Source organism: Rhea pennata, chromosome 1 (assembly GCF_028389875.1).
Source record: "Rhea pennata isolate bPtePen1 chromosome 1, bPtePen1.pri, whole genome shotgun sequence".
NCBI classification, from domain to species: Eukaryota; Metazoa; Chordata; class Aves; order Rheiformes; family Rheidae; genus Rhea; species Rhea pennata.
In genome coordinates, this window is record NC_084663.1 from 135,603,289 (window position 1) to 135,616,192 (window position 12,904).

Here is a 12,904-nt window from a genome sequence, read left to right on the forward strand (position 1 = left end):
AGGGCAAGTATCTACAAGGCCTGCCAGAACAGGGTAAACTTCTCGATATATCTGACTGATTTGAAACGTCAGAGGAGATGTCAGAGGAAGCTCAATCATCATTTAGTACTGTAGCATTGTGTGCGGAAGACTTTTTCTATCCCATACATAGAGTATTCATTGACTCACGGCCTCAGGTGAAAATGAAAAACGACAGCAATCAGGATCTGTTCTCAACTCCAGCTCCTGCCAGGGACAAGGAATGACCACAAGACCAGGTGCTCAGGTGCTGAAATGCTCTCTGAAAGGAAGACTGATGTCTAGGTCATGAAGAGAGCATCATCCACAACAACTTCCAGTACCCTGTGAGCAACTGCGAAGTACTAGGAAGGACAGAGACATGAACCATGTGTAGTAAGCTCAGGGCCCAGAAGCCACTCCTAGATATGTACCCCAGTTGGTCCCTAGCCCACTCTGTAGTGAGACACAGGTGCTGGCAGGCAGCCTCTTCTTTTTCTTCACTGTCCTGATTTGAGAGAGAAGGAAACCTGGGCTTTTGGACAGGAAGACAATTGTAGCATGAAAATATTTGCAAAGGATGTCTGAGGGATCAAGATCTCGGAGTATACATTAAGGGCACAATGTAGATACAGATGTGAGACCTAACAGACACAGAACTGCTGATCAACTTCTCAGTTCTTTTAGCAAATTCATCTGCTTTGGATATCCTGCTTGGAAGGGAGATGTGCCTGCAAAATGGGGAAATAACCTCCTGAAATTTGACTTAAAGACAAGAAGCCATTTTTTACATTTTGTATTTGTCATTTCTTTCATGCACTGCATTGCAGTTTATTAACCTTTCACCCTGAAAGCTTTACTTTAAAAAGCACGTTAGCATGTCATCTCATTCAGCTTCTGCAGGATTTCATCAATATGGGAGCTAGACTGTAAGAAAACCTTGAATAAAAAAGTCACGATTTTTCTTGACTGCTTTTAGGGTGGTGTTGCAGGCAGATACGAGACTGGCTGTATACCAGTGGAAACCAGACAGTATCAATCTTTTTAAGGTATTAAAGAAACCTGACACAGCATTTTTACTCCTGACCATGAAAAATAACTGTTGAAGTAGACAGTTGGTCCCTCACTCTCTATCTGTAGGAGCCTGAGGAGAAGTGATAGGCTCTCCAGTCTTAATCAGCATATAAAAGCAAACAAAACAGGAGTGTTTCTCCTTTCCTTCAGAACAAAGGCTCCAAATACTGATTCTCTCCTCACAACACAGCATATGTAATTCCATCATGATCAGAGAATTTCAAACAGCATGCTGAGCTGTTCCTAGTTATTTCCTTGCTTGGAATTGATCTTTCTCCATGCTTGCAAATAGAGGTCCTGAGTCTTCACCTGCAGTACTATTTTTCACTATGTTCTCCATTTGCGGCATAAAGTAGTTTCTGCTTTCCTCAGTACAAGGAAAAAAAATTTCCTCACTTTGAACTAGTTGTGTAGTCACTGTCAGATCACTCCTCTCTACTCACCTAGAAAAGCTGCTCCACCAAACTGGTATTTTTTGCTCTAGGAAAACATGAAATGCAATCCATGTTGCACAGGAGGTTGAGAGCATCATAACAGAGCTCAGCATGAGGGGAGGTGGAAAGGGGAATGATATAGCACAGTAGATGGCATAAAGTTTTCCTTTATTTTTAAGAATACTGAACTGCTGTCCTTGAGGCAAGATAACATCTGCTTGCAGTACAAAGCCACAGGAGTCTCTTTAAGTCTCCTCCATCTTCTCTCTCCATTAACTCAATTTATGAGGGTGCTTTGGGAAGCGTTCTATAAGCAAGCTTGGAAGCAATAATTTTTCTGCTGTCACTGATTTAATGTCTTTGCTCTCTACTTTACATATCCCACAGTCTTACTTTGACCTTGTATGTACTTTAAATGAGGGAATGAAGCTTTAGCATTTAGAAAGGAAGCAAATTCAATTCTCTCTTCAGCTGTTGCTCCATTCACTAGGAGTTTCACCTCTTATCAGGACAGGATAGACCGGATCTGCCCAGAATCAGTTACAACTTTATGAATAAAAAACACAATAATGTAGACTGGGAAAATGTGATGTGCCTTGTCCTTGTGAAACAATTGTGTATAGAAAATTTATCAATACATTTGCAAAGTCTGGAGTAGCAAAGATTCCTTTCATTTAGGGTTTTTCCTAAGCTTCTTGGTAGACATAAAATTTTCAGGGTCATTTAAAGATGACAATGAAAAGAGGTTGCTGGTATATATGGGATTGCATTAGGCCAATGATATGACATTAAAATGTAGATATCAGAACATCACAATTAACATGCAAGGGTCAAAGGCAGGAAACCTTAGTCATAATACTTTTTCTGACCTTTAAAAAGACATTCTAACTGCTGAGGAAGCTCTGTGTTCTGTACAATATTCAGATAAATACAGAGGTCCCCAAAATCATGGCTCCTATGGCAGAAAGGGAGATTTCTGAGACAATATGGTGCTATCCTGTGGAAGGTTTTATAAATCAGTGTGAGTGTCCTGAATTTGTACAGTGATCAGAAACAGTTTAGGGACCATGTCAAATTCCACTTCCTTTGCTGAAGAGAGGAGCTGCTGTGTTACATGCCAGTTAGGATACTCTGTGGATTTTGCAAAGCTCACATACAAATAATTAGTTTCTCTAGACAGCACACAAGTTTGTTAGCTATAGTAGCCAGTCTAAAAAGAAAATAAATTATTTTCCAAATAGGCAAAAACAAGCACATTTTTTTCTGACAGCTAAAACTGCAGTGACTACTACAGCTTGATTCTTCAGGGCAGCCTGACCCTGAGGCAGCCTACTTGTGTAAATTACCAGAAAGCACGTGGTGGGGTGCCGGAGCTGGGAACATCAAAGTGCTTTCCTCCTTCTATTAGCACTGCTTTGGTCTCTCCTACATTTACTTCAAGGCAACTGCTTTACATCCAGACTCCTGTTTCTGCAGAGAAATAGGACCCAAATGGCCTACTGGTCCCCTGGCCCTTTGCTTCACAGCAGGTTACCTGCTGCTACAGGCAGTAGCCTTACCCCTTCTGGCCTCACCTTCAGCTTCCTATCCTGAAATTCAGGTCCTTGCCAGGTGTTCCACCCACGAGGAGCACTTGATGACAAAGTCAGATGGAGCAATACCAATTACTGCCTCTCTGAACACAGTAGAACGTCATAGTGGTGGTTTTCTTATTCAATACACCAACCCCTTTCAGCACTTTCAGTCCCCAGAATGAAGTGCTTAATTCCTTCCTCTTCCTCCAGATCACCACCTCCAAGCTTGATCTGCCCAAGTTTTAATCCAACCAGTACTTTAATCTATGTCAGTTAGTACTGTTTTTAATGCCAAAAATAATTGCACAGGAGCGATGATAAGGCTGAATTGGGCAAAATTCGTATCAGAAATCCTACCCAGGAGAAGTAGCTGGCAAAAAAAAAAAAAAAAAAAAATCTAGAAACATATAGGAAAGGCATGAACACCACTAGCTTGCTGTGATAACACCCATTTTCACCAGTAACAGATAAGCCAGTGCTGGAGTTGGTGACAGCCAACTCCAGATCTTTTTGAGGAGACCCAAAATACACGGCCAAGCAAGGCAAGCTCACATTTTATAGCAACTCTTGCCCACCCCAAGCTCCCCACACGTCAGGTGGGATAGCCCCCCTTGGCAGGTGCCTGGCACAAGGCATGGGTGTGCACCAGGCTCCTGACTAGCTCACACAGGGCCACTTGGGGCTCAGGAGGTGGCCAAAGGCAGCAAAAGGCCCTTGGAGAAGGAAAGCACAGAGGGCTGGAGTACTAATCAGGGGATGGAGAAGACGCTAGAGCACATTCACACCTCAGCGGCTCAGGCCACAACCAGGATTTAGTACGGAGACGAGGAGGAAGAGCGCAGAACCCTCCACTCACCCGCGGAGCCCAACGGCCACCCCCACGCCAGCACTCCGCTCCCCTCCCCCCCGCCCGCGGCGCCTAACGGCCGCCCCCACCCCGCGACTCCGCCCCCTCCAGCCCGGGCGCGAGCGAAGGGTTAAAGCGAGCGCTGGGCGCGGCTCGCGCTTCCGCCCCGTCCCTGCGCCCCGCGGCCGCTCCGATTGGCCGCTCCTTTTCCCGCCTGACGCGCCGCCGGGAGGAAGGCGGGCCGCGCGGTCGCCGTGGTGACGGCGGCCGTGCCCGGAAATGGGCGGGCCCCGGGCGGTGCCTGCAGAGCGCCGGCCGCCGGCAGGTAGGTGCGTGCGTGCGCGCCCGCGCGCGCGCGCCCACACGCGCCCTCCCCCCCCCCACCCCAGGCGGCTCGGTTGCCCGGGTGATCGCCCTCTTAAAGGGGCCGCCCCTCGGCGGCGGCCGTTGGCGCTGCCGGGGCTGCGGCGCCGCGCGGGGGCATGGCGGGGCCCAGCGGCGGTGAGGGCGGCGGGGGGCGGCCGGGAGCCCCCGCGGGCGGCGAGTGACGGCGCCTCGTGGTTGCCCCCCGCAGGCGAGGGGCCGGGGATGGCGGCGCGGCGGGCGCACAGCGTCTGCATGGTGTCGGACTTCTTCTACCCCAACATGGGGGGCGTGGAGAGCCACATCTACCAGCTGTCGCAGTGCCTCATCGAGCGGGGCCACAAGGTCTTGGTGGTCACCCACGCCTACGGGACCCGCAAAGGCATCCGCTACCTCACCAACGGGCTGAAGGTCTACTACTTGCCCCTGAAGGTGATGTACAACCAGTCCACGGCGACGACGCTCTTCCACAGCTTGCCTCTGCTCAGGTACATATTTGTGCGAGAGAGGGTCACCATCGTTCATGCCCACAGCTCCTTCTCGGCCATGGCCCATGACGCGCTCTTCCACGCCAAGACCATGGGGCTGTGGACGGTGTTCACCGACCACTCTCTCTTTGGGTTTGCGGATGTCAGCTCGGTGCTAACCAACAAACTTCTGACTGTGTCCCTGTGCGATACGAACCACATAATCTGTGTCTCTTACACAAGTAGGGAAAACACAGTGCTGAGAGCAGCTCTGGATCCTCAGATAGTCTCTGTCATCCCTAATGCCGTAGACCCCACCGACTTCACTCCAGACCCATCAAGAAGGGATGACAGTACAATAACGATTGTTGTTGTCAGCAGACTTGTTTACAGAAAAGGTAATGGGGGCCAAAATGTAAGTGTATTTTGTTTGCTTGTTTTTTGATATCCATATCTATGGTATGGATTAAATGTGAAACAGGAGCCTCCCTATTTCATGAGGTGAAGGTTCTGAATTTTTATGCATTGAAGAAGAAGAAACATACATTTCAGTCTGCACGCTTGGGATTTTGAGGGCTATGTCTTCTAAAAATTGAAGATCTTAAAAACTGACATTTGTAAAATGGAAGATCTGCTTTGTATTGGGAACCAGGTTTAGACCCCAAACTATTAAGAATGTTTTTACTGTTGCTTTTAATCAAGCAATAAGAACTTCAGTGATTTTTTTCATTACTGTCTCCTAACAGATCAAATGTCCTTTTTCAGAATTTTATGTCCAGCAATACAACTGTCCTTCTGAGACAATGACTTTCTATTTTTTTCCCCTCCTCCTGCCTTTTCCTCCCAAATAAAGTTATAATAATAGCTACATTACAATAAGTTCTAAAATCAAATACAATAACAGTTTGTTTAAATTTTGTGCTCTTAGGTATAGATTTGCTTAGTGGTATAATTCCTGAGCTCTGTCAGAAATACCCGGATTTACATTTCTTAGTTGGAGGAGAAGGACCAAAACGAATTGTTCTGGAAGAAGTGCGGGAAAGATACCAGCTACATGACAGGTTTGTTCTATGTATGTTTAGGGTCCTTTAGTGTACTTTGTGATAGAGAAGACAGCAGCAACTCTCCTCATGTCCCTCCCCTGCTCTCATTCAAACAAAGAAATCCAAAAAACTTAGGTTGGAGGAGGAGAACCACTGAGGGAAAGGCAGGTTCAGCAGTCACTGACTGAATACTGAGTTGTACCTTGATCTTGCAAACTTATTCATACGAATAGATCCTGTGGGAACCTTCAGATGATTCAGAAAAAATCTGAATTAGACATGCATTTATTTATATTTCTCTCTGAAATAGTGGTGTTCAGGTTATACTTGTTATATTACCGTGTAATGATATATGATGTTAGGCATCTAGTTGGTGTGACTGCTGCTCATGAGGAGCATCATGACTGCTAGTAATTCTGCAATCTTCTTCCTTGTTGAGTTCTCTATTTCATTTTTTTTGTTCTATATCAAACTTTTCAGTGTAGTGGTTACCAATATGTATTTTTTTCTTCTAAATCAAACTTTTCAGTGTAGTACTTACCAATATGTATTTTTGTGGCACTGCAAAGACACCTGTAGGTACTACTGTGTTACCAAACTGTTTCTATGACATATATGTGTTTAAATATTTCATTGGAATTTTTATTTTTTGGTCAAAACCAATTTTGTGTAGCAAATACAAGGTTCTTAATTTTCCACTTCATTTTTAGTTTATATTAAAAAAAAAAGTATTTGGTGGTGCCAGTGCATCTTTTTAAAACAAGTTTTCCCTACTCCCTCCTACCAAAAGTTGAAAATATAACTTTTATCAGAATTAGGATATCCTTAGCTGTATCTAGTTATTCATATATATTCCAGAATAATATGTTCCGAGGGTGCATTTTAGAAAATCTATGGGCAAACAAAAACTAACTTCCGTTCTATTGAAGTAAATATGTAATGCATATTGACTAAGTGAATATTATCCAAGAAATCTGCCTACTTTGTTGCTTCTGCTAGTTTAGTGCAGAGGAGAGGCCCAGGACAGCCTTTTATTACGAAGTTTTGTGGCAGTCCTCTCAGATGCTCCTACTGCGGTGACTTTCACTGACCAGCTTTCTCTCTTGTCAAGTCTTCTGCATTCCTTACTGCAGGGCCTCTATCTTACGTTTCCCATTCTGTTTTTCAGTCTAATGATTCTTCTCTCTGCTCCCCCCTGGCATGGAAGATAAAATTGTCTGTTAGTATCATTATTCTCCGTCTTCTGGTTTTCCAGTCTTACGTCAAAATAATAGGTCCTGATCATTGATGTCCTAAATATATACATATATATGTATGTATATATATATATATATATATATATATATTTTCCCCTTGGACTTTGAAATTGGTCAGATCTCACATTGCAAATTTATATAATACATCCAAACAAAGAAATGATGACAAATCTTAATAATTAACTGAATAAAGCAATATTATCACAGCACAGTAACAAAGTTTTGAAGGCATTTACAATTAAAACAAAGCAGAACAACCCTCCCCCAGCTTCATTTTTGTGTTGTTTTTTAATGTGAAAAAAGCAGAATCTTGTATTTTTTTTTATTGCTAGCAAAGATGTAAAGGAACCAGAACAAAGATGTCTGTGATGCTTTTCTAAGTATATGTATACCATGGGAACTATACACTTTTCAGTATATGGTAATATTACATAGCATGTTTACATTGCAAATCTAGTGGCTATCTTATATGCAGGGTACGTCTCCTAGGAGCCTTGGAACATCAGGATGTTAGAAATGTCCTAGTCCAGGGGCATATTTTTCTCAACACTTCTCTCACTGAGGCATTTTGTATGGCAATTGTGGAAGCAGCAAGCTGTGGTTTACAGGTAAGAAAAGACTTTGACTATATAGAGTGCATGTATGCATTTTAAACAAAGCTAATGATTGAGTAATAAGTGCTTGTGACATTACATTTCATCTGAGGCTCTGTTTTTACAAAGGTTAGCAAATATTATCCCCATTTGCAGATCACCTGGAAGCTGAGACAGAAGGGTTAACCGAAACTGCTCAAGCTCCTAGAAGAAACTTATGCAGAATTGGGAATAACATGTAGATCTGCTAACTCTCAGTTCTCTGAACTAACCAAACTGCCTCTCCAAAATGCTCTTTTGTATGTACTCCTTTACAGAGTTTTGGGGTAGTTGTTTTTCATAAAGATTTACTTTTACACTTTTTATTGAGGATTTGGAGAAAAATAGCACATGAACATGGCTGAATTTGACCAATCAGGAATATTGAATTATCAGGATAAACCATTGTATTAGAACTATTTTCTTCCTGAACAAAGAACATACATTCATTTTCTTATTTTAGCTGAAGATATATTTACCTTACCAAACAGAGATTCCAGACAGAGAAGAGGAGGAGAGAGAGGTAACATTGGAGCATTTACAGTAACGCCCTTGTTGGCAAATCTATAGCTCAGATTAGCAACTCAAAAAATCCTCCCAAAAAGTTATGCAATTTTCTTATTGTTGCCTGCTGTTTACAGATTATAATGTAACACGAATCTTACTAGCATCTTACTTCCTTTTGAAAATAATTCAAATTGAAAAGACTGAACTTTTGAAGAAATTGTTGTAAACTTCAGTAGTCTAGAAACCAGGAACTGGAAGTGGATAAGGTAAAACTGCCTTCCCTGAGCAGACATTGTAGTTTCCATAAGGGACTATGGAGAGAAAGTCCAAAATCCAGTTACACAGATTTAGTTGCATGCTGTGACAAACACCTTTAGGAAACATAACTGTCTTGTAAAATACTCACTAGATAGTCTTCTATTTTACCATGCTACCAAAGAATCATTCTGAATGTAGTTACAGGTAACCTGCTACGCTAGGTCTTCTATACGGCCTAGACAGACCTTCAGTTCTCATCAAGGTAAAATTCCTAAAACATGACATCAATCTTTGCCTTCATGGCAGCTAGTAATTGAATTTTTTTCTCTTCCTCTTAAGTACTCAATCGAAACAGTGTAATAACAGTATTATCACTGCATTTCTGTTGCTATGCAACCTATGTACTTTTTGTTTTTTTTCTTTAAAAGGTGGTGAGTACACGAGTTGGAGGAATTCCTGAGGTGCTTCCAGAAAATCTTATTCTTTTATGTGAACCCTCAGTGAAATCTTTGTGTGATGGATTAGAAAAAGCGATTGCCCAGCTCAGATCAGGAACATTGCCGTCTCCAGAAACTGTTCATAATAAAGTAAAGACATTTTATACATGGAGGAATGTAGCAGAGAGAACTGAGAAAGTATGTATAACTCACTTTTTTTGTTTTTCCTTTTAAAGTACAGTTCTGAAAAGTGACTTATTTGAAACATTACTGTGCACATACTCTGTGAAATTTCTCAGTGAGCTTGCTGTCAAGTACACTTGCTCCTCCCCTAGATACACCTGCCCCACATAGATTTTTTTTTCTATTTGTATTCCTTTTATGCCACAACAGCTGATAAAGCACTATCTACTCTTCAGAATGTTCTAGTTATATTTCTACTCCATATATATATATACATATACATATATATATATATATACACACACATAAACATATATATATATATGTATATGTGTATATATATAGACAGGTAGATAGATTTTTTTTTTTTTTTTGCACCGTAAGTAACTCTCCTGGCATAACTGGAAGAGTTCTTGACACTGTTTTGTTATAAGTGTTTCTTTAAATAAAAAGTCATTATCTTGCTCTGATTCATTTGATTGTGCAGAGATTAGAAGATTGTCCACTCATCCATGAGTTCAGCTTTCTGTGCTGAAAATATAGTAATTGCATGTTCAAACTCTGTTCTCCTCTGACTGGTGTGAATATAAGATCGGAAGCTAATTGAAATATTACATAGAGGTTGCTTGAATTACTACATGACAGATGTACCTTCCTGTTTAATAAAATACTTTGGAGTTCTGTCACAGAGTAGAACACTTACCTTTTTCACCTCAACAGTTGTGTAAATTCATGAAACTTCTATAACAGTATTCATAAATCAACATTTAAAATATGCAGAGCTCTTTTGGGCAGAATCATCCAATCTAATAGTTAGGAGTAGGTAATGCATTTTGTGCACTGACAACGAAGTGCTGGTTTTTTATATAATTTATTTATTTATTTATATTTTAGGTAGATGTGACATTGTCTTAAGTGCTTACTTTGTTTTCATCTTCTCCTTTAGGTGTATGAGAGGGTTGCAGATGAAGTGGTTTTGTCAATGGATGAGCGACTCAACAGACTAATATCTCACTGTGGCCCGGTGACTGGTTATATTTTTGCTCTTTTTGCTGTTTTGAGCTTCCTTTTCTTGGCATTTCTGAGGTGGATGACTCCAGATTCCATTATTGATGTTGCAGTAGATGCCACAGGTCCTAAAGGTGCATGGACTAAACAGTATTTTCTTGGTAAAAAAGGAAGAGTTAAAGAAGAAATTTTGATTTCCTAAAATGCTCAAAGTGGAGAGAGGGGGAAGAAAAAAAAAGCATCATTCACTAAATGTTTAAAACTTGCTGATAGAGATACTATTTTAAAAATTCTTCAGTTTCTTTCTGAAATTCTTGGAAAGAAACTTGGTTAAATGTGCTACCTCAATTTAGGATTAAGTTTAATGTAGTTTTGAACTCATGGAAATTTATGCACATCTATTTTGCTCTTAAAGCTGGGAGAGTACATGGATTTCCACAGCCTGATGTTGAAAGTCATTGAGACAAAAGTATGAGACTTTTCTCCACAACTAGAATACTGTAGAAAGAGTGAAGGTAAACTTTTGTGGTATTTGGGAAATCAAAACACAAAAATTATTAGTGTGACAGTCTTCTGCTTGCACAGCTTTATTATTTTTTAGTTCTTCCTTTCTCTGACTGAATTAGAACAATCTGTTGCTATGCCACAAGTTCATTATGGATTTCTGGTATTTTCTGAAGTGTTAAACTTGTCCCATTCACTTATGCATATGAAAGTGAAGTAAAGCATATGGCTTTTAGGTGAAGGAATGATGTTATTTAGAGATAAGCATAACATGCTGCAGCGTTCAGAATCAGCTCAGACCTGAAAACGCCTCCAGCAGTCTATGCCAAAATGTAAAGTGACACTGGTGTGAGAGAGATGGAGAATCTCTGAACGATGAGACAAGCACCATTGTGTTCTTCCCCTCCACTTGCAACGTAAATGGCATTTCAATCTGGCTCTGGGAGAGGCAATATTAGTGTGTATGATTTCACCTAGACCACATCAAAGGCACTGTCAGGCAGGTTCTGCAAGTTGAATCTTCTTGGGGAAAGTGTCCCTTAAATGGAAAGAACTTACAGATATACTTGTCTTGCAAGAAATGTGCTTTCTCGCAACTGTTAGCAGCGCTAAGTAAGGTATAGATATAATAATAGGAAGAACATGTGAATGGGTGAGGAGGCAAAGAGGGCTTCTCATGTTTATATCTAACAGCTCTCAGACTACTGCCTGATGCACTGGATTAACTTCTCTTTCAAGCATTGCTAAAGACTGTAATTTTTAAAGATTTTATGAACCTGTCCATAGTGTAATTTTGGACACTGTATTAATATTAAAACTGTGCAATATAAAAAGATTGTTTTCAAGCTCTTGAAGGACAGTATTTAAAACACAACCTTTGTCAATGTTGTCTTGTTTCTGTTGAGATGTAAGTAGCCTAGTTTCTGCTGTTTTATAATTTAATCAAACCTATTTTCATGAAACACTGAAAGGTAAAGTGAAATACATGCCATATACACAGTCTGTTTTCCTTTATTAAAATTTTTAGCCTTTGATACTTAACATACAATATGTATTGTCTTACAATGTGAATTTTTTTTTAATTCTGCATTAACAGTGGAGATGTTAATGGTGCCACAGAGCTTATTGATAATTAAGTGGAATTAAGCTAATATTTTACTCTTAAAAGCCTTCCCCTGTCCTTTTTTTTTGGTAAGGCTACAACTTTTTAACAGCACTGATGATCATTCCAGGGAAATGCTTTTGTATGTATTTTTAATATATATATTTTTAAATTCTGGTTTATTTCTTCTTTTAGTTTTCCTCAACATTTACAAATGCAAATCGAAATTTAGTCAGGAAAATGAGACTTTATTCAAAATACTTTTTTTTTTTTTTTAATTTTTCCTTGTGCAGATCATTGCATTATGTATAACATAAGACTAATGATAAGATCTGTAATTTACAGATTATCTAAAAGTTTATTTACCTTGTGATAAAGCATAGCTACTTCATTAATTATATATTCCCATATATTAGAAAGTATAGCAAAATACTCAATTATTGCTGCTTCCTATCATTGATATTTGGACCTCTTGCAATAAATATGACTGACTTTAAAACAAACAAAAACCATTTTGCACAAGTTGCAGAAAAAATTAACTGGTTTAACTACAGCTACACTGTTTCTCAAGTAATACAACTTACATTACACAGCTCTCTGTAGGACTGATTCACTTGCCTGCCTAATGCAGTGAAGTAAAGGATGATGCAGTGGAATCATTCACTAGTTGTCAAAAGCAAAAAGTAGTAATGGATGAAATGGAAAGGTTTAAATAAAAAAAAGAAATTGTAACTGTAAACAAGTGGACAAAATTAATAAATATATTTTAGGAATATATATTCAGGAAATGAATAAAATAACTGAAACATTTTCATTTTTAATGGTTATGTTTGTACGCAATATTTGATCATTGTGAAATACTAAAAATGTTACGATGTAGAGAATTATACTGAGTAATGTCTTATATGGAGCAAAGCCTTGTGTGTGGAGGAGGAGTGGGAAGTACCCCAAACCTTCTATTTAGAAGCCACATTGCTCCCCTTCGTAGAAGGGACCACATAGTGCACCTGCAAGTGTTTTTACCAGCTTTCTTTCAGTGATGGGATTCTTAAATGGATCTGTACAGGCACAAGGGAGAAATTGATGGTTCCAATACATCATATGCATACACTGTGAATTAATGTATAGATAGCGTGTTGATAACTGAAAATTCTATGCTAAACCAGAACAAGTATCATGCAAAAGATGAATAAAAGATTCATTTTCCAAATGGTTTAT

At 40.0% G+C, this 12,904-nt stretch overlaps 1 protein-coding gene across 1 annotated transcript; it reads left to right on the forward strand.

Annotated features, from left to right (window-relative positions):
- Positions 1-4,213: 4,213 nt before the first annotated feature.
- Positions 4,214-11,886, forward strand: PIGA (phosphatidylinositol glycan anchor biosynthesis class A). The gene is made up of 6 exons (XM_062574435.1): positions 4,214-4,251; positions 4,501-5,154; positions 5,685-5,817; positions 7,531-7,663; positions 8,881-9,087; positions 10,019-11,886. The coding sequence occupies exons 2-6, from the start codon at positions 4,515-4,517 to the stop codon at positions 10,280-10,282; spliced, it is 1,377 nt and encodes a 458-aa protein (XP_062430419.1). The 5' UTR covers positions 4,214-4,251; positions 4,501-4,514; the 3' UTR covers positions 10,283-11,886.
- Positions 11,887-12,904: the final 1,018 nt, after the last annotated feature.

Excerpts from the sequence above, each read along its gene's own strand:
- PIGA (XM_062574435.1), top strand. The coding sequence starts at position 4,515 with ATGGCGGCGCGGCGGGCGCACAGCGTCTGCATGGTGTCGGACTTCTTC. Across the intron at positions 5,818-7,530 it reads AGATACCAGCTACATGACAG|GGTACGTCTCCTAGGAGCCT; the intron begins GTTTGTTCTATG and ends TCTTATATGCAG. Across the intron at positions 9,088-10,018 it reads TAGCAGAGAGAACTGAGAAA|GTGTATGAGAGGGTTGCAGA; the intron begins GTATGTATAACT and ends CTTCTCCTTTAG.